Raw genomic sequence first — 27,148 nt, forward strand, 5'->3', positions numbered from 1 at the left:
TCTCTGCAAACTTCAGTTCCAACCCTACTCCAACACACCTGTTTGTAATTAACTTCCTGACAATCTTAATTAGCTGGTTCAGGACAGGTGTTTTCTTTTTTAATTAGGTTTGGAGCTAAACTTTGCATGAAGGCAAATCTGCAGGAACAGGATTGAGCAGCCCTGCTTTAGGGGCTCCATAAAGCACACCTGCCTGTAATTTTTAAGCAATTCTGAAAGGATTAGTCTATTCCTGAATTAAAAATTTCTGATAATTTACTCACCCCCATGTCATTCAAGATGTTCATGTCTCTTACTTCAGTCGAAAAGAAATGAAGGTTTTTGAGGAAAACTTTCCAGGATTTTCCTCCACAAAGTGGACTTTAATGGGGATCAACAGGTTAAAGGTTAAATTTCAATACAGCTTTAAAGGGCTCTATACAATCCCAGCCGAGGAATAAGGGTCTTATCTAGCAAAACTATATATCATTTTCTAAAAAAAAAAAAATGAACCACAAATGCTCATCTTGCACTAGCTCTGCATCCTCAACTTTACGCATTACTTAGTCGCGTTGGAAATTATGGAAATTATTAATTTTTTTATTTAGAAAACAACAGATCGTTTCACTAGATAAGACCCTTATTCCATGTCTGGGATCATGTAGAGCCTTTTGAAGCTGCATTAAACTTGCAGTTGGGACCTTTAATCAACTGATCCCCAATGAAGTCCACAATATGGAGATAAATCCTGGAATGTTTTCCTCAAAAACCTTCATTTCTTTTCGACTGAAAAAAGACAGACATGAATATCTTAGATGACATGGGGGTGAGTAAATTATCAGGAAATTTTAATTCAGAACTAAACTAATCCTGGAAGACTTCTGAGGTTAAACTCTGTAGGATGGTGGGCCACCAGGACCAGACTTGTCCACCCCTGCCATAAAGCTTGAGATAACTACAAAAGCAAGCTCAGTTTCAGGTTCAGACAATGACAAAAGAAAGACTTCAAGCAGTTTTGTTTAAATGGAAAGTGACCACCTAGACAAAGATTGAGGGCTACAGGAGGGAAATCAGTATGTGCACTACTCTGTATTTGTGGTGGGCGTGTGAGATGGTTTTAGAAAAGAGGATTAGAAATTAGAAATTGCATATATTTCTCTTACAGAGGGAGTGCTCGGTGAAGCCAGCGAGGTGGTTCGTCTGCGCAGGGACAGGCGCTGTTGGCTGCGCAAGCTGAATCTGCGAAAAGATTCTCTGCTGCGATTGGCCAGGCTACGTAGAGAAGCAGCCCTCTTAAAGCCACTTCCATCTTCTCCACCTCCTCCTGAAGATCTTCTCTCAACACTGCTGGAGACCAAGTTGAGGGCGCCTTGAAGGGAACGACGCACATTGCCCATCCAGCCTGACACTTGCGTATGGGCCACTGACAACTTGTCGCCCAGGTACTCCATCTCTCAGGATTCAGGAGTAAGTAAATTTAATAGAGGTTGGCGTCCTTTTAGAGCTCAATGTCAAGATGACAAGTTTCAGTGAGGTTTTTCAACTGGGGACATCCAATCAAAACTGTCAAATGGAAGCTCTAAGGTCCGCTTAGGGAAGTGGCCTCAATTTACAAGGGAATCCAATCCAGTCACGTCTAGCTGAAAGTGCATCTGTGTTTAAACACATTGGTTGGGTTGAGAACCTTCCTCTTTAGTCCAATCCAGAAATGTAAGTGTTGCTCTGGTACACCAAGTCTCCAGAGCAAGGCCAGGACAGATTGTGCTCCACTCTGCACTGCAGTACGAAACAAACTCCAAGCAGTTGACCGTGAGCTTGATTTAACTTCCAACAATGTCTGACCAAAGTTTGGGGACTATTTTAAGTAGCATAACCGCAACAGCTACATTTTGTACTGCGAGTCAGAGATATATAATAACATAACGTCTCTCAGATACTTCTAATTTAAGATTTCTCGAAAGCGATTCTTCAAAATTACATGGACCTATTAAGCTCATTTATGACTCAATGTTGATAGAGTCATCCCTGTCCAGGATATCATAGCAAGAGCTAGAATGGAAGACACTGGACTGTCCCAGAGATCACAGCAGTTCTGCAATGCCTCATGCTCAGTGACAAAGCAACAAAGTTATAGTTATTATGTAACCACAGAGGCACCTGCAATTACGTCCCTAAACAAAAATATAGAGTGGCTTGATGTCATGGAATCTTATTCAATATGCCTTACTAACTAACCTGAGCAACTCTTTTTAAATAGTTACGTTTCAATCAATCGGTCAATGCATCACTGAACCAACAGCATGCAAATGTCATTCACATTTCATAAAGAAACATATTGTCGCTTTAAGCTGCGTCACTACGTGAATGTTTGAGCGTCTTTTGAGTGGATCTGTCAGCAGAGTCACATACTCAAACAAACGCTAGTCAACTCATGAATCAGAGCTGTCAAACACACACACACACTTTCCCAGTCACGTCTCAAACCTGTCAGGCAGCGCAAGCTACTTCAACACAACTGCATCTCCCGAAAAGCATCAAAACTCTCCACCTGTCAATTCGGAAAGCATCTGTAACTCTCAACGTAGGGTCAAACGGAAACTGGAGACCAAGAAAAATGTTTCCTTATTTCTCTGTAGCTACAATGCTCAGTACACAGAAGTCCAGGATGAAGTCTGTCCGTAAAACATGGAAATCCCAAGCCAGAAGTATCCAGGTGGTTTCGCAGGCACTGAAATATAACTACTGTTTCGAGGTGGTCTTGTCCTTAAATGTGTCCCTGCAGGTACTGGCAGGTAGAACAGAAATGCGTCAGCTTTCCTGCCTCCGTCCCCCGTGTTACAGGACTTGTGCTCAAGGAGAAAACAGAGGGAGGAGGAAAACGAGAGCAGAGACAGAGAGGGAGGGGTAGGGAAGCCAGTGATACGAGCACGAGAGAGAAAGAGCGAGAGAGAGAGAGACAGAGAGGAAGATATATGCACTGCAGTGTTCCCCGCTACTGTTCCAGTGTTGAGAGAGAAAGCAAAGGAGAGAGAGACAGATGGAGAGAGGTGCACTGGTTATGCAATACTGTCAGCAGCTCATTTTGCTGAGAGCAGAAGAATCCTGATGAAAGTAGCCAAATAAATAAGTACAAGAAACTGTTAACAGACAAATTAAAAGGCATCGGTAGAAAATATCTGTGCTATGTTAGAGTACATCACTCTGGGTTGAAAGGAGTTTAAAGCACATGGTACCATGAGTTAGTTTGCTTTGCAAATGCACACAATCTGTCATGCAAACATCACTGACGAGCAACCAAACCTTGCTGTCCTTTTATGGCCCGATGTTTATTTCCATATCCGCTTCAGAATCCGCTTCAGAATCTGAAGTTTTTGCAATCAGCACAGATCACAAGTAAACATTAAAAATCTAAATCATTAAAATCTTTCTGTACTTTTTAATATGTTATTGGATTCACTGAGGTATGAATTAAACATCATGAGTTCAAATGGGGGAAAAAGGAGAAGACAGAGGCAGTCAAAGGCTGAGGTGCAATTTAGCATCCACTAGTGGACATAAAGTGAATTACACTGTATCATGTATATAAAGAAACAAAATCTCATAGTAACCTCTCCTGAGACCAAATCTACATCTAAATCTCTCTGTCACATTATTCATAGCTTATTTAAACGATTAGTTCACTTCTAGAATAAAAATTTCCTGATAATTTACTCACTCCCCTGCAATCCAAGATGTTCATGTCTTTATTTCCTCAGTCGAAAATAAATTAAGGTTTTTTGAGGAAAACATTCCAACAGATTTTTCTCCATATAGTGGACTTCAATGGTGGCCAACGGATTAAAGGTCCAAATTGCAGTTTCAACGCAGCTTCAAAGGGCTCTCCACGATCCCAGCCAAGAAATAAGGGTCTTATCTATTAAAATGATATGCAATTTTCTAAAAAAATAAAAAAAAATCATCATCTTGCACTAGCTCGATGCATTATGTAGTCACGGTGGACATGCGTGACGTAGGTGTAAGTACCCGACCTAGTTTTTACAAAGAATGTAATGTAATGTGAATGTGCAAAGAAAGTAAAAAAAAAAAAAAAAAAAAAGTGAAAAAATTGTGGATGTGCATTGCAGAGCTAGTGCAAACAAACATTTGTGGTTAAAATTATATAAATTTGTATGTTTTTAGAAAATGACCAATCGTTTCGCTAAACAAGACACTTATTCCTTGGCTGGGATCGTGTAGAGCCCTGTGAAGCTGTGTAGAAACTGCAATTTGGACCTTCAACCTGTTGGCCACCATTGAAGTCCACTATATGTGACCATGGACCACAAAACCAGCAAAAAATACATTGTTATATATATCATTGTTTATGCCAAAAATCATTAGGATATTAAGATCATGTTCCATGAAGATATTTTGTAAATTTCTTACAGTAAATATATCAAAACTTAATTTTTGATTTGTAATATGCATTGCTAAGAACTTTATCTGGACAATTTTAAAAGTGATTTTCTCAATATTTAGATTTTTTTCGCACGCTCAGATTCCAGATTTTTAAATAGTTGTATCTTGGCCAAATATTCTCCTATCCTAACAAACCATACATCAATGGAAAGTTAATCAATTAGGATTTCGGAGACAAAAAGGCACAAACATCTTGGATGACATGGCGCTGACTGTAAATTATCAAGGAAATATTTATTCTGGAAGTGAGCCAGTTGAGTTTTTTACATGTGTAAAAGCTAAGATTCAAGATAACATGAAAATATACATGAAATAAAGTATGTTTTAAATATTGTGACATGAAATTAATATCAGATATAAATTTAGATCACTCATCTAACAAGAAAACTTGAATGTGAATAATAATAAATGGACACTAAAACAATTTCTGCTTAAAAAAAAATACAAAGACTCCAGTTTCAGCTGGCACACAAGACACAAATCACTAAGATTAGATTAAGGAAGAGCAAGACAAGTGAGTCTTATAAATGGCAAAAGCCAATCAATAGCAAATGAGTTTTTGTTCCTTTTATAGAGACAGAGCAATAGTTATGTAGGTGGAATCTGCTTTCCATTACAGTCGGTGCACACATCTTATTACAAGATAATCAGCATAGAAGCACAGATTTTAAAACACAGCTCCAATATACACTGACATGAGGAGGATCTGGCTAACATCCATATATTGATTAAGTGCATACATTAGTGAGTGGTAAAATGATGACCATACTTTTATGAATGTATCATCACTAGAAAACCATCATGTCAGTCTGGCATTCAGATGAGTCACAGAGGCACTGCTCATGATTCAGTCATCTGCCTGATGGTAAAACCACCTCAAGAACCAGAACCTCCTGCTTACTGCATTTTCTATAAATACTGTTTTGATCATACAGTATATTTATTTAGTCATCACTCACAGTTAGTGCTGCACTGAAAATGTATATCATACATCACCAGTATAGTTAATAGAGAGGTTTACTAGTTTCGGAAACCTCATGACCTAAATAATAGACCTAAAAGCCCTTTACCAAAGTAATCATGTTAGACAAAAATGTACTTGTTGTAAAAAGTAATGTTGTGTAACGTAAATGTCAAATAAATCTGACCCCAATATGACAGTTCTGTGTATATGCGTACACTTTATGTGTGGTTCCATCAGTGTATTAAACTTAAAATAACATGACCCCATTTTTGGTTCCACCAGTCAAGGTTTCAAAGAGCCTTTAGCATTTAACAACAAACAACAGCATATTAAGGTTATTACTGAGTTACATCCTATTACTCTGACTACATCAAGATAACAGAGTAATTCTAAAGTCCAAACAGAACAAGTGGTCAAATTATTTCGATGTTCCTCTTTAAACCACATGTGGCCTATACAGGAAGGGTAACACTGACTGAAGCTACTTCCTATGTGTCAACGCCTCACACATCAAAACTGAAAATTACAGTATACACAGGTGGTGGCACGAGCTAAAACTTATGTGAATGTTTTGGCTTTTCATATATTAGGCAATGTAAAAAAAGATGAGATGATTCATTTTATTTGAGCCCAGTGTTATGACTCAGCACAAGCTGACCGTTCCTCTGACACAGCAGCTTGGCAAAGCTGTGTTAAAGCAAGAGATTTGTTTTCTCTATATAATGCTCAATTAGATTTGGGAAATAAACAAATCTAAATTCCTCAGAGTTTAAACTCCCTTTCTCACCACAGCTAGCCCATACAGTTCATATGACAAACAAAGAGATGCTGTTTTACGTGCAGATGATATAGAAGGGAACTGTACATGGTTGCTTGAATAGGTTTATTGTGCACTTTTTGAGACTGGTTTGGGCATTTTCATGAACAGATCTGTTTTATACAGCTGCTATGCATACTAAAATGATTGAAAAGTGGTAAGACTAATAAAAATGCTACAGAGGCATATGCTTAAAATAGAGGTTTAAAATTGTACATTTTGGGGTACAACAGCTTGTCGCTGGAGCAGTACCCTTGAAAGGACATCTTTGTACCTTTTTTACCCCTAATAGGTACATATTGGTACCTCAAGGGTACATATTACTATTCTGAGGTACTAATATGTACCCTATAGGGGTTAAAAAGGTACAAAGATGATCCTTTTAAGGGTACTGCTCCAGCGACAAGCTGTTGTACCCCAAAAGGTACCATTTTAAACCCCCATTTTTCTGTGTGTAGGGCTACTGTAGTTGGATGATGCAAAGTCAGTCAATGGGCAGTGCTAGCTGAAAAAAATGTGTACTCAATTGTTTTAAAACCCTTAGTTCATGATATCTATCCATATGTAATGCTTCTGATACTGCATATGAGTACTAGGCCCATATGAGATCCTGGACCACAAAACCATGATTAAAAAAAAACTAAATAAATGAGCTTTCCATTGATGCATGGTTTGTTAGGATAGGACAATATTTGGCCGAGATACAGCTATTTAAAAATCTGGAATCTGAGTGTTAAAAAAAAAATCTAAATATTGAGAAAAATCTCAATCTGGCAATGCATATTACTAATCGAAATGTAAGTTTTGATATATTTACGGTAATAAGTTTACAAAATATCTTCATGAAACATGATCTTCACTTAATATCCTAATAATTTTTGGCGTAAAAGAAAAATCTATAATTTTGACCCGTTAACTGTGTTTTTGGCTACTGCTACAAATATACCAGTGCTACTAAAGACTACTTGGTTTTGTGGTCCAGGGTCACATATTAGCGCAATACAAGCAGAAAATACTACTATGTTTCTAACAACATAATAGACATATATATTCAAACTGTACTACCTGAGCCCAAAACCCATATCTGATTCATTCAAAGATGCATTGGGCAGACAGGAAACAAAAAAAAGTACTTTTAATGGAGAGTGCAATTCGAACACCTGAATTCATCCTGATTGAATTCAACCTGAAGTGAAAGCAATATCTATTTAATCAGCCAGACAACAGGAACCATCTACAGAGGCCTCACCTTGGCCACATAAATATATTATTGAACAGAATGATACGCACAAATCACAGGGGAAGAAACAACTTCAAAAAAAAAAAAAAAAAATCAATGTGCTATAAAAAACTGAATGCATCTATGCTAGAAAAAACATATCTTTTGGCTTCATCCAAAAGTCAAACATCAGTCAATCTTTGACAAGAGATGTCATACACCTCCACCTAGCATTTCTTTGTACTTATCCCAGATAGAATGAAGTGTTGTGGTTGTGTAGTGGTTGCATTACCATCTTTAGAGTAAAATAAAGTAAGCTTACCCACGGCCACCAACAGCAGGAAGGACAGAAGTGATAAGCCATGTTTCTCTGAAGCGAATCCTTCTATTTAATCCGAAAGAATGTCTTACAGTTTTTACTTCTGTGAAGTTTATTCGAATGTTCATTACTTGTCTGCCTCTCTCAGTGTCTGTGTAAATCTTCTTTGCCCGTGAGCACACAGTGATGTAAAAATGACACTTCCTATGATGACCAATACTGAGAAAAGATGAGAGCAAGAGAGAGAGAGAATGCTTCCTCTTGAAGCCCACATGTAGACACCCACATAACAACAATAAACTCTAAGATTAAAATAAGAAACCAACTATCAGTCCTGGAAAGAGTTCAGATTCAAACTAAATTAAAGGTTAAGAGGATATTCTCGGCTGTCAGGTTAGCCATGTTTTATAGCCACAGCTAACTGTGAAGCAAAAAATCAACACTGTAATAACTTAATACATACAGCAGATGGCACTATGTATGCATTGAGAGGAACTCATCAAAAAAAAAAGAAGCCTAAAACTGCCTTGGAGTCTCTAGGTGGAAAACATTCTTCTTTTCTGAAAACACTTCATCATCTAAGAATCTGTATGAAATTTCAATTAATCTGTCAATCAAAAACAAGGTGGCGATCAATTATAAGCTCTTCACACCAATGTTCACACCTCTCCACACAGTAAAAACAGACTTAATCATTATAATAACAACTTTGATTTACACATTCTTACTCACTGCTAGCAGTGTAGCCAGGTTAGAAAAAGTTCTGCCATTACACAGTAACTTTAAGGCACTCCTTTCTGTCATCAGACTGCATTCCTGCACCACCCACTCTTAACACACAAAGCACAAGCTAGTTAGCCTCCATACCAGACAAGCATGCATATAAATATAAACATTCAGCTGTAATGACCCTCAGCCTAAATAACTAGTTCAATATGCGTTTAACAAGTCTATTACGTCCATCAGATACGGGCAAACATCATTAGCCAAGCACTGCATGCCAGAAAGGGTCATATGACAGCTGTTATTCACATTGTCAGGGAACTCCTCCAACATCTGCTCTCTAAAAGCTGGTGACATCATCAAGAAGTCAACAAGCAAACTCTCCATCCTTCATTTTTGTACACTTTTCCATTAGAACATGGTGAAGAACTCAACTCTTATGTAAGATGTTTGCTGGACCATGTGCAAAGTCGGGTTGGGCAATTTCATCTACATTTTTTCAGCCTTTTGAGAATATCTGAAATATAGCTCAATACTGTGTGCTACCTTACAAGTTTTAGGTTAGGAACTGAACAAAAAAACAACAAGCATGTGTACGAGAAAATGAGTGACATACAGACGGAGAAAAACGCACAAAAGTTTTAAGCCAGATCATGGTTCTACTTACAGAGCTCTCTTCACTTCTATCTTTGTGTGCACTGCGACTTCTGCGAGTTCTCACGTGGGTAGACGGGCCATCAGCAGAGCTTTCCGTGGGGGTAGGTCTTCGACACATACTCCTTGAACGTTTCTACACAAACATAGAAAGGTCTACAGTCAAGCTTCTTCAATGAATTCAAAGGAAACGCAATGCAACACAACTAGGGATACGCTGACAGAATATTTGAACACTCCAAAGAACTTTTCAATACCAACAGTTTGGTGGTTCTGCAATTCAATTGACCAATGTCAATACAGTGCCAGATCTATCCTTACCTGTTGTACTTTGTCCCTGTGCGAGGTACGGTTCTCTCTTTGTCCCTGGGATGCCAGCTCCCAGTTTGGAGTCCATCTTGGATCGGTGACAGAGAACGTTGCAACCTGATTAGTGGGTACTGAAGTCTCTTTCTTAGCTAATGGCGTTGTGGGAGAAGGAACCAAACCTCCACTTGACCCCACATTCAAAGGTGCTGATGTCCAGGATTTGTCCGGGGTCAGTATAGTGGCTACTGCAGGCCTAAGACCTGGTTGTGCAGTCGGCACAGGAGTTTGAATTGGCCCAAAATCTGGTCGCGCAGGAATTTGAATTGGTCCAAAACCTGGTTGTGCAGTCGGCACAGGAGTCTGAATTGGTCCAAAACCTGGTTGTGCAGTCGGCACATAAGTTTGAATTGGTCCAAAACCTGGTTGTGCAGTCGGCACAGGAGTCTGAATTGGTCCAAAACCTGGTAGTGCAGTCGGCACATGAGTTTGAATTGGTCCAAAACCTGGTTGTGCAGTCGGCACAGGAGTCTGAATTGGTCCAAAACCTGGTTGTGGAGTCGGCACATAAGTTTGAATTGATCCAAAACCTGGTTGTGCAGCCGGCACAGGAGTTTGAATTGGAACCATGGGTGGTGCAAGAGTGGGATGCTGTATAGGAGTAAAGACTGGACTCATGGAAGAGGTCGAACTGGGTGTCAAAATGTTGCTTAAACCTCTATCCTCATGACGCGAGAATTGCTGCTCTGGGCCACCAGGTCTGGTGCTAATTGGTCTTCTGGATCCTTCCATGGAGGATACCCAAAGGGGCTCATCTACAGCCAATTCTGTTTGAGTATGTCCCCAAGCATTAGTTTGCGCATGGGGCAAAGATGAGATGGGAAAGGGCCAATCTGAGGCCTCAATTAATGAGTGGGTTTGTGGCCTAGGTCTTTCTGTAGCAAATGGCAGTGAATGAGGTTGGGTTTGATGGAGAATTTGAGGTTGTAGAGGTGGCGGGAGTTGAGTTCTCATACGTTCTGCTGGGGGGTGCTGGAAGTAAGTCTGGGACTGAGGGTAAAACTGGGACTGAGGAGGAGACTGAACTTGAGATGTTGTTTGGGGTTGGAGAACATTTGGTTGTGTGGCCTGTGGACGAGTATGAATCATTGAACTAACACCTCCTGACTCCAAACCACCTAATCCCGCTAAAGGGAAGGCATCAGGTTGGGTTTGACTCCTGAATGAATCAATGTCTAAGATGCCAGGTTTGTAATGCTCATCAGGACGAAGTGAGGGTGGCTTCCATCGGGCTGTGGGGCTATTATCATGGCTGTCTCGACCAGTCTTCAAACCAAGTGACACTGCATCCAGATCTAGAACTTTAGGCCGAAGTGGAGATGTAGGTATAGACTTCTCTGGCTCGGTCTCCATCCGATATCGTTCTGCTCCTCGCTGCTGTTGTCTCTCTTCTCTCTCTTTTTTTGATCTCTGTTTCGGTTGCTCTTGCTGGAGTTGCCTTTCCCGCTGTCTCTGCAACTCAAAATCAAGAAGCATCTTTCTCTCAGACTCCTTTATCCTCTCAAGTTCATCAAGCTCTTTCTTGGTCTCCCTCTCCTCTGCTTTCTGTCGCTTCCATCTCTCAATCTCCAGCTCTCTCTGCTTCTGTCTTTCAAGTCCTTTTTGTCTTTCAGCCTCCCTCTGTCTTTCAATCTCCTGTTGTCTCTCCAACTCTTGTTGCCTCTCAAGTTCCCTTTGCCTGTCCAATTCTCTCTGCCTTTCTAACTGTCTCTGTCTTTCCCTCTCTTTCTCCAACTCTCGTTGCCTCTCCAATTCTCGCTGTCTTTCTAATTCCTTTAGCCTCTCCTGCTCTCTTTGTTTTTCAAGTTCTCTCTGCTTTTGTCTTTCAATTTCCATTTGTCTCTCCAACTCCAGCTGTCTCTCTCTTTCTCTCTCCATCTCCTTCTGTTTTTCAAATTCCCGAAGCCTAAGCCTCTCCTGGTCAAACATTCTCTCTTTCTCTCGCTCAAACTCTTTTTGTCGCTGCCTCTCAAACTCTCTCTGCTGTTCTAGTTCTCTTTCTGCAGCCTTCATTCGCTCATATTCAATTTGTTTCTGTCGCTCCTTTTCTTGCTTCTGTCGTTCCATTTCCCTTTGTCTCTCCAACTCCCTCTGTCTTTCCAACTCTTGTTTCTCTTTCTCTTTCTGTATCTCAGCTTCTCTCCTTTTCTCCCTTTCATTTTTTTGTTTCTCAAACTCCAAATCTCTCTGTTTCTTTAGTTCTCGCTGCCTTTCCAATTCGATCTTCTTTTCAAACTCTGCTAGTCTTTGTCTCTCTATTTCCATCTCCTCCCTGACTGCCTTTTGCCGTTCCCTTTCTTGTAATCTGTGATCTGTTCTTGGTCCAGTGTCATTGTTATGCAGTTCCTCTTGCAAATCTCTCTGCATTGCAGCATCCAATGAAGGATTTCTTCTAAATGGAGCAAGTGGATTCTGAGGACCCCACTGTCCTGATCTAACAGTGAAATCGTCAAATGGAACCTCCTTCACTCCTCTGTCCTCTCCACCCCCCATACCTCGTTTAACTCTCCCTAAGAATGCTTCCTCATCCACTCTCTCACCTTGATGCACAGGCTCTTGAATCTGACCAGTCAGAGCAAAGTAGGTGGCTCTAGGTTTGTTCGGTTGCTCTTCGGCATCTAGCATCTTAGGGCGTTTGGGTGCTGCAACTTCCTCTCGTTCCCTTTCCCTGTCTCTTTGTGCTTCTAACTGTTTCTTCCATTCTGCTTCTCTCTCGTCCTCTTCCTCCAATGCTGCTGCTGCAGCCACGTGCAATTGCATTTGCCTCTGTATCTCTTCTTCCATCTTTCTCAACATCTCTTTCTGTTGCTCCATCTGAGATTCTATCTCTCTGCCTGCCTCTGTGATAGTCCATTTCTGTAATGCCCCTACTCTGAGGTAACGTGGAGTGGTTGCTTCATCTTTTAGCAGGTTACTTATCTCATGGGTAGGTCTGTCCTCTTTACCGTGAGGAGCTGATCGCCGAGAACGCAGTGTGTGAGCTCTGTCCTCAAGTGAAGCGGTTGGCAAAACCTCACTAACAGCACGGTTCTCTCCAAACAAAGCCACAGTGTCAAAGACATGCTCCACACGCAGAGGGCTGGAAGGAGAAATTGGTTCTCTATAGGTTGCTTTGACTAAACTAACAGAATTATCCTCTTCAGGAGCTTTAAAGGAGTTATCTAGAATACGCAAAGAGTGGTTTCGCCTGGGCATGGGTTTAATTGTGCTTTCCTGCTGTGCTCTTGGTTCTTGTGAAATGTTATCCTCCATCACTTGAACATTATGCCTCTCCACCACATGCTCAAACATAGATGCTCGTACTGTTTGCACTCCATCCTTATTGTTGATAGGCAAGTCTTGAACTCCAAGTGATGATGCATTCTTGTCCTCCTGTTTGGTGAACTGTCCTTCAATCGTGGAGTAATCAAACTACAAAATAAATACAAATACAAATACAAATAAGTATATTTTTACATGATTTCACTTGCCATTCATTCCTTTCTTTGTCTCAGGTTCTTTTTAATGAGTAAGCAAGAACCCAAAACTTGGATTGACTTTCAAACAAACAAGGTGAGCTCTGTCTACAACTGTGATCCTTAAAGAAGCAACCCCCATGTGTAATTACAGCTTTCACTGACAGGTATGGCATTTAGAGGTAACATTTTCTTTGCGTAGATATGAGCTATCATTACAGAGCACGTCTGTGTATATTATGTGTATTACATAACTGATTTCGGGAATAGAATGCGTTTCTACTCCAAAGGGCAAATCAGTCAAAGAAAGAATGCAATACAGACTCATTTGAATAAACAACAGATTATCAAATCTTGCAAATTACTTATCCAAGTTATTATTTTACAGAAAAGGGTATAAAAAAGATAACAAAAGGCGGAAGTACAAGATAATCACAGATGAAAAAGTCTGATATGTAAAGGACTGACTGTAAAGGCTATATTAACCAGAGAAAGTACTACAAAGAGGGGATGGAGACAGGAGCAAACATTAAGAGCATGTGAAGGGAGATGAGCTTGACGCGTGTGACTGAGAACAGTGAAATGGGATCTGTATGCTCTTTGTCAAAGCTCATAAAGCAGGGTGGGGCATGAAGGGGCTATAATCAAAGCGTCCTCTTCTCTTCCAAACTGACCTTTCCCACCCCCACTCCCTTCGAAGCGTGCATGTTTCATAATCACTATATGACTAACGCTACAACTCAGGTTACAAGTCTTTGGAGTGCCGCACCTTCTGTGACATCAGAAGCGCCTTTTACAACCTCATTTGTTATTCCTCTATGCCTCTCTCTCTCAAAGTGAAATATCTCTTTTTTTTTTTTTTTAAGAAGTGATAAACATTTATTCAGCAAGGGCAATTACACAAATGTCCTAAAGGCCATTTTCAGAAGGATTTTTCTATTCATTTAACAATATTGTTTTACTGCAAACAATTTAACAGCAATTTATTAAAAGTTGTACAAAAATGTAATTTTAAAGGCCCTATGAAATTCTTTTTACCTCATTCTGTGTTTTCCATTAATTTTCTGGATTTCATGTTAATATAAAAACAAATCTAATTACTGTGTTGTAAATTTTTCTGGTAAATTCTGGTAAATATTTTTTTATCATAAATATTCCTTAAAAATGTTTCAATAATAGTTTTATTAGTAGTACTATCAATACATTACGTAATATTTTTTGTCAGTTTCCGAAAACCGAACTTTTATTTTAACATGTTGCTGTGAAGACCTTTATCTGTTTGTATATGATATGAGGGTAGTTTTCTTAAATGAAACACTAAAATGCTGATGAAGTGACTCTCAGAGCAGTTTCTAGAGATTGTGGTTACGTGTTCATGTACTCATATATTGTGGCAGCAGGGGATAAACACACCATGAGCGTCACGTGCGCTTCAGTATGTGTGAAGTAAACGAAACTGCAGAATATGCAGTATTATTATTTTGCAGCATAATATTCACAGACCCTAGTAGTCTATATGGGTCATTCCAGCTGGAATCATCAAATTTTGGAAAAGTTCCCCACCTGACCTCCTCAGATTTGCCTGAAAAAAAATTCATATGATGGGTAATATGCCCAATCGATCATATACAAAATTTCACATCTCTACTGTGCGTACTGTTTTCAAAAAAATCTGTAAAAAATGGTCTGATATGTACCATGTCTTTCACATCCTTTGACATCAGACAATAGAGTCTTATGGGTGTTGAGATATTAAGGTCCAAAAACTGAAAAACCTCATTTACAGCAATGTTCAGAGCAATATTTCCCATGAATGACACCAGGTGTGACCATGAAACTTTTTTTTTGAAAGAGCATGTTCTTATTGATAAAATATCAAAAAATTGGGATGGGGTTTTGCCTTTATTTTTCTGTAATAATTTTTAAAGAAAATCATTACAGAAAAATGAGGCAAAACCCCATCCTAATGTTTTGATATTTTATCAATATTTTTGGACCTTAATATCTCAACATCCATAAGACTCTATTGTCTGATGTCAAAGGATGTGAAAGACATGGTACATATCAGACCATTTACCAAGTTTGATGCTTTTTTACCAAGTTTGAAAATTGAGGTTTCTATGGACATCTGAAAACCCTTAAAGTAATAGTTTCGAAGAAAAGTAGAGGGCCAGCATTCAGGTGTAAATTCAGTAACAATGCTGTGAGTTGTAATTCATGCAGTTCTGGACTAGGACTCTTAGCCCCGAAAATTTCACGGACCTGGCACAACTAGTTCTGGAGATATTTCAGTCTGAACATGGTCACTCAGACTGTAATGCCAAAACGGGGTAAAAAAATGATTTTTTTTGTAAAGAAAAAAAAAAGTATGCAATTTTGTATATGATCTATTGGGCATATTACCCATCACATAGATTTTTTTCAGACAAATCTGAGGGGGTCAGGTGGGGAACATTTGATGATTCCAGCTGGAATGACCCATATGACATTTTGATTTAACAGATGTACTTTTGATTTCGATCTGGTGATTAAAAAAATGTTTAAAAAAAATTAAACATTCGATTTTATAAAAAAACTAAACTTTCAAACACAAAGTCTAGCTTATGGCACGTTGCAAAGATGCTTTATTTATGGCAGTATGTTTAATAGCAGTAGTTCACATTCACATACCTTTTTGCTGACATCTTCTTCAACCTGCTGGGGGCCTTTGGGCTCATGGCTTTCAAGCTCTGCCCCAAATCTGTAAACAAATCAGATTAATTAGAAACAAATACTAGCTTTGATTTTCAGAGTAGAGAATGTGAATCACGACGAATCTGTGGGACCTGAAGGATTTTTCTGAAGAACAGCTGGCAGTTGTTCATGACAAACAATTGACTCTACTACTATCACTATCACTAGCTGTGGATCAATCAGATAACAACAAAGTATTAAGAATCAAGTGTATGTAATGTTGAAAACCACTAGACCTTACCTTTTAGTACGGTCAGATACTAGTGTGCGTGGCTTATATTGTGGCTTCTGGGGTGGTGACAGCGTAGTAGGCACTTCTTCAGTCAGTTCTTTGATTCGCTGTTTCACCCCCACTGCTCCATCAGTATCAGAGACAGGTGAGCGAGGCTCAGTCCCTGGAGTATCCACACGTGCTACTGAGAAGGACGAAGAAGAAGAGTCCAAGAGCAGGCTGATGCGTCTCTTTATACTGCTACCTCCTGAATCCTCAGGTTTAGAGTCTTTCTTGGAGTCCTCGTCTTTCGATTCAATCTTTTGAGTCCTGTTCTCAAGCACAGAGGGCCTATTTAGCCCTTCTGCTTTTTCAGCACCTTGTTCTTTCTCTTGAGTTGCAGCTCCAACACTCTTTGGCTTTTCAGGAGTGTTTTCTTTGCCGTCCTCCTTGGCAGGTCGCCGGTTTAGGGACAGCCCAATTGACTCAAACTTTGAGGTAAGGTCAGATGAAAGTGGTCGTCCTTTTCCCCAACGAGGAGCAGGTGTAGGGGCTACAACCTGAGGCTCAGACTTAGCAGGGTTTGGTAGAAACACAGCTGAAACCGGTCTGGGTCTTGAACCTTTAGATTGGGAGCGAAGAACAGTGGGAGGACACTCATCCTTGACAACAGAATCCTCTTTGGTGTCCTCATTATTCAGTCCAATCTCTGATAGGAAGCCCATTGATTTAGCACGAGTGATTGAAGGGCCGGGTTGTTTTTTCCGAGAAGCAAAAGGCCATTCAGCACCAGGAGTGGAGGCCTGAACATCGGTTTTGGGTCGAGCTGGTGTGGCTCCAAAGCTTGTTCTTCTCAGCATGTCCCCAGTTTGGGTTGTTCTAAATTTGTTGAAATCAGTAGAGGCGATGGTAGGTGCTGGTTTAAAGGGTTGTGCCACAGGTTTGTTTGTTTGTCCGCTGGGCTTTGGGCCCGTTTTGTAGGCAGATGGTAGACTGGGTTTACTGGCTGGCTGTGGTTTAGGTATGCTGGGCAGGTCTGGTTTGGAGGAAACTGGTTGACTGGATTCAGGTTTTGGTTTTGGTTGTGGTTTGGGAGCAAGAATGGGGCGTATAGTAGTGTTTTTCTCCACAGTGAAAGGTTTTGGGGTGAGTCTAGGCTTCGGGCCCAGAACAGGTTTGTTAGGCTCCGAGGAAAAAATAAGTGACCCCTGGGAGCCACCTGAACTCTCCATCAAGCTCTTGTTGCTAGAGTCTATGAGAGGACTAAGGTGCAGACGACTCCCAACCACACATGGCCGCCCAGCATCAACCTCAACCTGGGCAGCCATCGCACCACCTGAAACAAGAAAATAAAATCTAGTGTAAGCTAACAATCACTTAAATTTTCTTGTCAGTAAAAAAAAAAAAAAACTGAAGATCACTAGGCTGTTAGTTTGTAAAAGGCAGTCCAAAACTTTCTAGGGCTGGATATCGAGTTTGATACTTTTTAGGCATGTGTCTTGTTCGGTACCAAATTTCAATACCTAAGGGATTAATCTTGTCAACGACGGAGAACCAATAAGCATGCAGCATGCATTATGTGCCTAAATCAAGTGATGGTGATTGGCTCTGGTGAGGCATCAAGGAAAAACACCAATTTACGCAATTCTGACTTTTTTCTCAGAATTGTGAGATATAAATTCTGCATTTATTTCTCGCAATTGAGTTTATATCACGCAATTCTGACTTTATAACTAAAAATAAATGCAAGGAAATAGTTTTAATAAACACCAAATATTTTTTTAGATTCCATATCTTTTAGACAGAGTCAGAATGGTCGCAATAACCTTTTTAAAAAGCCACAATAACCCTTTTTTATTTTTACATTACTAAACTTCAAATAGTTTTCAGATTCCATATCTTCTAGGCTGCATTTTTATAATAATAACTACACCTGATCAGCATTTCTAATGTAAACATCCTGTATTGTTATGAAAAGTCAGAATCTCATTAAAAAAAGAAATCACATACGAGTCATATAATGTCTTAATCATGTGTTCATTAGCTTCATGTTTCATTCGTAGAAATGTTTTCCTGGGTTTACAGAACTAAGCACGTAAGTGTAATAGGCGTTTGTCTTCAGAGACAGGGCGGGTTATGAACGCATAATATGATTGACATATGAGCAGCGGATGAGCTTTCTCTGAGTCAGAAAAGCGACCGCAGAAAAGAAAACACAGGCAGAGTTATGCATTTTAAAATGAAAAGCACTTGTGTTAACTTAGCCTGAAAGATGTGGCAACTGAAAACTATTTGTAGGGGTCATGACAAGAGAAACCAAACTTCCCTTGACTTTTTGACACAGAAGAGGTCTTTGCATTCAATACATCCTGCAAGTTTCATAACTTAAAATGTCCTCATCATAAAAAAAGCATTTATGTAATAACCCTTAGAAAACAGCTCTCTGGATCCAAGGTGTGAGGTGACGTCACCAGGGTGTAGTCGTTTGCATAAACACTGCCTCCAGTGCAAGGCATCGATGAATAGTCTTCTTCTCACCATAGGCCCCGCCTACTGGCATTCACTAGCTTAATGGCTGATCGCTTGAATATGTCGAATGCAAATGTTACGTTGCATCAAAAGCAAATAGAAATTATAATCACTGCCACTCTCTTGTCTACACTAGATACAGTATACAGATGTGTGTTCGCTTTCTGACAGAGTCCACACGCTTGAGTCTGTCGTCAAGGACAAATAGAGAACATTCGCTTTGACGCATTTGGTTTAAACAGCTAATTCTCATCTTTGTACAGATACCAGAAGGATCTCAGCATATAGAACAAGTGGATAGTTTATTTTTAATGGCATCCCGGAGTGTGTCAGAGGATTGATTGCAGCATGTTGTTTTGTAAACGAGGCACAGTGACATGGAGAGTTAACAAAGAAACTTTTGTTGAAAGATGAAGCGCTACTAGATTTGACTGCAGCTGCATCACAAACGGTAAGTAAATGATTTCATAATGCTTTGTCTGGAAATGACCGTTTTATTTTGATCATGTTGTCAAAACACTCACATGCAATAGTGAGGGGGTGGGGCACTGATACTGTTGATAACAGTGGCCGATTACTGAGAAGCCTTAAAGGACACACCCCCTTAAAGGGGTCATATGATGCAGTTTCTTGTTTTCCTTTGTCTTTGGGGTGTTACAAGCTGTTTGTGCATACATAAGATCTGTAAAGTCGCAAAGCTTCAAGTCTCAAAACCAAAGAGATATTCATTATAAAAGTTAAGACTCCCTAAAACGGCTCGTTCAAACACGCCCCCACTTGTCCACGTCACGGGGTGAGTAGATTAGCATAACACCACCCATATGTATATGGAAAGAAAGAAGGCGTAACTTTTACCGGCTGTAGTAGTGTTGCAGCCGCCATGTTGTGGAGATGCAGTTTCATTGCGAAAGCACTTTGTTTGGCCTTCTAAATGAGGACACAACTAGAAATCAGTGGTTAAGTTATATTTACAACACTGTTCTGAAACAGTACAACGCAAATGTTCGAGAGGGTGATGCGCATTTCACGGAGGACTGTTTCCTGAACCTGGGAGAGCAGCTTACAATGCCAAGTGTGCACAAAAGGGTTAAGGCTATAAAGTGGGGCAATTCCAATGTTGCAAGGACAGTCTGCGCTTCTGACTGACGGCCTACAAGTACGTTTTCATATTTAAAGAATTCAGTATTGACTATTCAAACGCGAGCTTTGAGCAGTATAGAGTAGTGCTTGTTGTTTCTCGTTCTACGATCAAAAATGCAGACATGGTGTTATGTTTACGCGGCGTGACAAGACGCAACGCGTAAAAAGACAGTATGAGTCATTCTAATCAGTAGTTATGTCTTCACTGGATGCAACAAATGCCTCGTTTATAATGGGTTTTATTGTTTCTGTCTCGTCGAGCCAAGAAACGGCATGGTAAGGGGTGTAACATTTCCGTCACGTGCTTGAGGTTTTTGGCCAATCACAGCGCACCGGATAACGGGCCAATCAGAGAACACCTCGGTTTCCATCAACGATGAGTTTTGCAAAAATGAAAGCGTTTCAGAAAGGTGGGACAGAGAGGAGCAACAATAATGTACAGTTTGTGTTTTTTGAACCTCAAACTACATAAACACATTGCATTACACCAAATATACAAAATAATGCTCTTTTTAGCAACATCATATGACTAGGAGTGGGTATCGTTTGAATTTTATCGATTTCGATTCCGATTCCACTTATCGATTCCGATTCTTTTCGATTCCCAGTTTCGATTCCGATTTAGTAAAAAAAAAAAAACAACAACAAACACAAAAGTCAAACATTAATATATTAAACATGTTTATTTTCAGTGCTAGCTTGCAACATATTATTTTATTACAGGTGGGCGAGCGCAGGACTAAAATCCGTCCCTTGCAGATCTCTAAGATGAAGTTTGCGTGCAGCGGTAGATTTGTCTTCGGTTTTTACAAAGCGTAGACACACTTTTAAACGCTTACCGTGATCCATCTTTTCGACTGATGTTTACATTACCACGTAAAGTCCTGGCAGATTGCACGCGCGGAAGGTCCTGGCAGATCACTAGATGGAAAAAATGCAACCAGGAATCGAAACGAGGAATCGAAATTTTAATATTATAACAAGTATCCGATTCTTTATCTTAAGTATCCGATTCCAGAATCGGAATCGATTTTCGATTCCCAACCCTACATATGACCCCTTTAAAAACAGCTCGTTTCAGACATAGAGTCAATGAGGGTTGAAAATAATCATTTTTTTCACATATTTGATTTTTGTGCAAAATAATTTATTAACATAAGTAAACCTCAAAGAACATATTAAAATAATTAAGGAAATTCATGTCATGACCCCTTTAAAGTTTATAAAAACTATTTTTGTGTGTGTGTGTGTGTGTGTGTGTGTGTGTGTGTTTTTGTGACATATCAGGACACAAATTTGTGTAATAACATGGGTATGACATAGGTATTACAAGGAGAGGGTGACTTATGAGGATATTGCCCATGTCCCCACTTTTCAAAAGGCTTATAAATCATACAGAATACGTTTTTTTGAGAATGTAAAGATATGCACAGTCTCCTGTGAGGGCTAGGTTTAGGTGTAGGGAAGGTGTAGGGTGATAGCAAATATCGTTTGTACAGTATAAAAACCATTACGTCTATGGAATGTCCCCACAATTCACAAAAACAAACATGTGTGTGTGTGTGTGTGTGTGTGTGTGTGTGTGTGTGTGTGTGTGTGTGTGTGTGTGTGTGTGTGTGTGTGTCTGTGTGTGTGTGTGTGTGTGTGTGTGTGTGTGTGTGTGTGTGTTGGTCACATTTTGTTCCTTTGTGCAGTGGCTCAGAAGATCTCAAGTCTTTGAGTCAACAAGCTTAAAAAATATAAGTATTTTTTGGGGGTAATGTGTAATGTAATCTTGTTTTTTTGTCTCTTATGCTTTATTGGATAGGACAGTACAGAAATGACAGGAAATTATTGAGAGAGTGGAACAGGACTGGCAAAGGACCTCGAGACAGGAATCAAACTCTGGTCGCCGCAAGCACAGTCGTGCTTTGTATTGGCACAACCACAAGGCCATTGGCACCGATGTGCACTGCAAAAACTTTTCTTTTCTTACTTGGATTTTTGTGTCTTGTTTCCAGCCAAAATATCTAAAAACTGTTAAATCAAGAAGGATTTTTTAGACAAGTAAAAATTATTTTCTTGTTTTCAGAAAAAAGAAGTCAACATGTTTTAAAATAATCAAAATAATCTGGCAATGGGGTAAAAAAATAATCTTGTTTTCTTACCCCATTGGCAGATTATTTAGCTTGTTCTAAGCAAAAACTCACTTAATTTTGACTTGTATTTTCTGAAAACAAGAAAATAATTTTTACTCGTCTAGAAAATCCTTCTTGATTTAAGAATTTTTAAATATTTTGGCCAGAAACAAGACAAAAATATCCAAGTAAGAAAACCAGTGCTAAAACTGGTATTGAAAAAAATATATCTTTCAGGAACTGGTATAGAAGTCAAGCTATTGGTACCAAAAAATTTTTAATGACACCTAGCCCTAACGTCGTCAGGTATTCAACTTTATCTTGCTAACGATCACTGTCTTCACTCCATTTCGTTGCCAAATCTCTTCACTGCTCATTTCCATAAAGTCAACCTCGGCTCAACACTGTTTCACTGCCAACTATCACCAGAAATCCCGGGCTCTCACTGGAAATGATATCCAGTTGACTTATCACAGCTTAGCTTTCAGTGTGAACCTTCCTTTAAAGCATAACTATTGCAAAAATGCAACCTGGGCTGTTTTTTTTTTTTTACTGTAAACGAGACAAACATATATCGTCACCTTAGAATTATAAGGTTCTATCTGACATTTTTGTCAAAATTGAGTTATTCACATATTCTTATTCTGTGACAACTTATTTACATTATTTGAGGTTTCTTTTGTAAGCTATGTACATTTGGGGCCTTATTTTAGAAAACAAAAATGGTTCTGTCTACAGAAGTCTATGGAACGCAAAAACTTTGAAGCTCAATTTCTCGAAAGTGCTCAGAATGCAGATAGAACCTTATAATTCTAAGGTGACGATATCTAAAAGCATAATTACGGGAAACGAGCCATTTTTGAGATTGACCGTGATTTTGTTTTGTTGTCAATGGCCGGTGAATGGGAGTACTAGGGGCATAAATTTGAGCGCATCAAAATCGATATTTTAACACTAAGAAGGCTCGACACACCATGACACTTTGCTCGAAGTATCGCCTGGGTCTCTACACATGAACTTGAGCATTGAGAACATTGTTTGTGTACACAGAGTTTACTAAAAAGAAAGGTTTTGAACAACTCACTTTCACTGTTTGAGTTTCCGCTCACAGCTGTGTCGATCTCCGAATGCGAATGAATGGACTCCATAGGACGAAATATTAGGTTTATATGAGGCTCTTTTTACAACTAGAAGGTTAATATTGTTTTTCACTTGCGACAAAACAACGAATTAGCCGTGCATTTATATGGAAATATGCTTTAGGAGCCATCCATCCTCGCATTCGGAGATCGACACCTCTTGACTGGCAAGACGGCGGCGAGCGGAAACTCAAACAGTGAAAGTGAGTTGTTCAAAAACTTTCTTTTTAGTAAACTCTGTGTACACAAACAATGTTCTCAATGCTCAAGTTCATGTGTAGAGACCCAGGCGATACTTCGAGTAAAGTTTCATGGTGTTTCGAGCCGCCTTAGTGTTGTAAAAATATCGATTTTGATGCGCTCAAAGTTATGCCCCTAGTACTCCCATTCACCGGCCATTGACCACAAAACTAAATCACGGTCAATCTCAAAAAACGGCTCGTTTGTCGTAATTATGCTTGTAGATATAAGTTTGTATCGTTTTCAGTAAAAAAAAAAAAAACAGCCCAGGTTGCATTTTGGCAATAGTTATCCTTTAAGTTGGCGGGAAAAGTCTGTAGTCAGTCAATACCACTCGCCAGCTTCAGCACTGTGTAAAATCCAACATGCTGAGTGGAATTACCGCACTATCATTTTATATTGCAAACAAGCACAGTATTCTCAGAAATGTTGTTGTAGTGGGGTGTGTCTATGAAGCTGAAGAAAATCACTCTCTAACCCTCTTCTGTGGACTTTGCCTTGGCAGATACAGAGCTCACAAGAGCATCGAACGCCTTACTGACACATCATTAATCATGCCGTGAGAGTGTGTGTGTGTGTGTGTGTGTGTGTGTGTGTGTGTGTGCGTATGGGTGTATTAAATCAGCATGATTGGACATTGCCCAAGAGGGAGGGATCAATTTGCTGAATTAAGAGTCCAGACTGAGACTGGGGCTGTGCGTAAAAATCCTGCTACTACAGGCAAATACACATCAAACAAAAGGAATTCACAGGAGGATCCAAAGAGCCATATTTGCTAATGCAATACACATGTCGCTCTTGGAAGCTGCGCGCTAATACAAACACGTGTTCACACTTAGACGGGCACGCAGACTTTCACAACACACACACACACTTGCATTTTACACAGAAAGCAAGCATGATTTATAACACATTCACATGCCTGTGTAAATGCACATGCGTTTGCCATGCTGCAGCTATTAAATTGTGCTTTGTCTGCAGTTTTCCAACACCACAATAATAACTCACCTGCTTGGCTGTCAACCGTCTGCAGTGGAGCCCTGGTTTCTGTGGTAACCGCAGAGTGATGTCATATCATATGGAGAGGAGGTGGAGCCAGACTCTGTTGCAGGGAATACAGCATGGTCAGACACCGTTACTTCTGCACAACTAAGGTATCAGTGTCTCCAGACATGCACACATATGCACATGTGAACTTGTTGTGAATGGTACAGCTTGTTAAAAGTCAAATAAGATTATTACAAAGACTTTTGAGACACTGACTCAAACTAACAAACGCGCATCCGAAATCTACACAATTTTTGCAACATGCAAACAAGGCTTGATCTCTCTCTTTTACAAACAAATGAACACACACAAAGCAGTCACACGGATCGAAGCCAGATATTTACCAGCACGATTGACCTACATGTACAGATTACCAAGCAAACCAAAACATCTGATATGTCTCCGGTAGTGAAATCTTAGCTGTGTGGTTGCGCAAGGGGGACAGAAGTAGTGATATGGAAGCAGGGGGAACGGCGAACAGAAAGAGGGAGAACGCCTGCGAAGGAAGGAAAGGAGGAGGATCCTGGTCGGAGTGCATGGACTGGCGGTCGCTTGTTGACAGGAAACGCCTCCGCAGCTGGAATGTTTAATATCTACAGCTTCAAAACCAGAGTGTTTAGGGAAGTCGTTTTTCTGGCATCCCGCAGAGACACATTTACACACAAACATGATCTAGCCATTAACCTAGACACTTTAAAACAGATCATTACACCTCCATATTCAAGTTAGAAGCACTTAAGTCACACTGCAAATCTTGAAACTTGGAAGGTTTCTTTGTAGCAGCGAATCTGACACCTCAAAGGCCATAATATGTTATATAATGTGTCTTTAAAAAAGACATTTTATAGACAAGTACTTTATATAATATCTACACTACCAGTCAAAAGTTTTTGAACAGTAAGATGTTTTTAAAGAAGTCTCTTCTGCTCACCAAGCCTGCATGTATTTGATCCAAAGTACAGAGAAAAGGCAAAATTTAGAATTTTTTTACTATTTAAAATGATATTTGAATATATTTTAAAATTTAATTATTCCTGTGATTAAAACTAAATCTCAGCATCACAATGATGTCACATGATCTATCTGAAATCATTATAATATGCTTAATTGCTGTTTTATGAAACATTTATTATTATTATTATTAATATTTAAAACATAATTTTTTTTTCAGGATTCTTTGATGAATAGAAAAATGGGGGGTGGGGGGGGTTATAGAAATTAATACTTTTATTTAGCAGGAATGCTTTAAAGGTGATGATAAAGACATTTATAATGAACAAAATATTTCTATTTCAGAAAAAAGCTGTTTTTCTGAACTTTCAATTCATCAAAGAAAAACAAAAACACTTCTACTCAGCAGTTTTTAACATAATAATAATAAATGTTTTTTGACCAGCAAATCAGAATATTAGAATAAGATTCATGTGACTGGAGTAATGATGCTAAAAATTCAGCTTTGAAATTTTAAAATATATTCGAAGAATTAAGGAATTAATTATTATTATAATTGTATAATATATTTAAAATATATGTTGATCTGCCTCCTTAGGATGAATCACTTGTTGTATTCCCAATTGTAAGTCGCTTTAGATAAAAGCGTCGGCTAAATGAATAAATGTAAAATGTAATATTCTAATATAAAACAGTTGTTTTAAATAGTAAAAAATTCTAAATTTTAGTAGAAGAGAATTCTTAAAAAAAAACTTTCTGTTCAAAAACTTTTGACTGGTAGTGTTTAAATAATAAATCTAAAAAGTTTCCTTTTTTCAGCCTATTTTAAGATAATTATTATTCATGTTTAAATTTTAAGTTTTTTTTTTTCATGTTTTCACATTACTATAATAAGGAATGTGAATGTCAATAATGTACAACAAGCACCAAACATACAGTCAAGCTTCAGGAACATAAAGGCTGTAAAAATTCACTCAATCAAATCAGATTCCAGTGAAAGATAAACAAGAAAACAATTCTCAAGCACTGCTGTCCTTCACAGAGCTTAAATTAACAACTGTCATTCAAAGAAGCAGCCAAAGTTCCTGTGAAAATCATATCATGGCTATTAAACGTGCTTTTCAACTAGGAGTGGCCGAAGAAAAAAGCAACGTGGGTTCACACCGATATAAAAGACAGACATTACTCACTGTGTAGTTATCAAATGGAATTTACTGTTCAATACAATAAAGATTTAATGGTTTTAGGAGCCCTATACAGAGAGATAAAAAAGAAAAATGATCAGGAAACATGCTTGCAGGTTATTTACAATTAGCCAGTCTTAAACACAACAATCCTAGCCAGTTTTTGAAGAAGAAAAAAACATAGCAGGGGTGTACTGTAAAGTATCCTTTGTAGGTCCTCAAAAATTTAATTTTTAATTTATAATAACATAAAAGTGTAGGAACGTACACCATGTACACCACCCATGTCACTTTGTATTCTTTTCAGTTTAATTTAATACTCAAAGTTCAAGGTACACATGCCACTGATCATGACGTAAATCTATCATCATAAAATTAATTACTTTCTTACTAAGCTCACCCCTCATGTTACAGTGAATGTCACTACCTAAGTAAAAGGTAATTGGCCGAAAGTATGGTCATTAATGCTTGTAAAGAGACATCTCATCAGTCTCACAACAGTCTTTGTCCTACAGCAGTTTATTGTAACTGTGTTAAATTAACCATTGTTAAGGACAAACTTGCCTTAATTCTTCGGTTTTCCAGCATTTTTGTGTATTTGAACCCTTTCCAACAATGACTGTATGATTTTGAGATCTATCTTTTCACACTCAAGACAACTGAGGGACTCATATGCAACCATTACAGAAGGTTTAAACACTCACTGATGCTCCAGAAGGAAAAAACTTGGAGTCGGGGGTGAAAATATTTGAATTTTGAATGAAGATCAGGGTAACATTAAATTATTTTGTCTTTTGGGAAACATGGAACTATCTTCTGTAGCTTCTGAAGGCCAGTACTAAATGAAAAAATGTATTATATTTAGGCTCATTAAGAAAAATGTACACATTTCCATTCTGTTCA

The 27,148-nt window shown here is 39.0% G+C and overlaps 1 protein-coding gene across 1 annotated transcript in view; it reads right to left on the minus strand.

Moving 5' to 3' along the window:
• The window catches only part of LOC141286696 (uncharacterized), a 56,989-nt gene that overhangs the window by 26,380 nt on the left and 3,461 nt on the right, over positions 1-27,148 (minus strand). The window contains exons 2-6 of the mRNA XM_073818776.1: positions 24,072-24,165; positions 15,929-17,234; positions 15,625-15,694; positions 9,455-12,910; positions 9,147-9,269 (exon numbers count right to left, since the gene is read on the minus strand). Coding sequence (XP_073674877.1) covers positions 9,147-9,269; positions 9,455-12,910; positions 15,625-15,694; positions 15,929-17,226 — 4,947 coding nt within the window. The 5' untranslated portion in view covers positions 17,227-17,234; positions 24,072-24,165. The remainder of the gene's footprint in view (positions 1-9,146; positions 9,270-9,454; positions 12,911-15,624; positions 15,695-15,928; positions 17,235-24,071; positions 24,166-27,148) is intronic.

Source organism: Garra rufa, chromosome 15, assembly GCF_049309525.1.
Source record: "Garra rufa chromosome 15, GarRuf1.0, whole genome shotgun sequence".
Classification (NCBI taxonomy): Eukaryota; Metazoa; Chordata; class Actinopteri; order Cypriniformes; family Cyprinidae; genus Garra; species Garra rufa.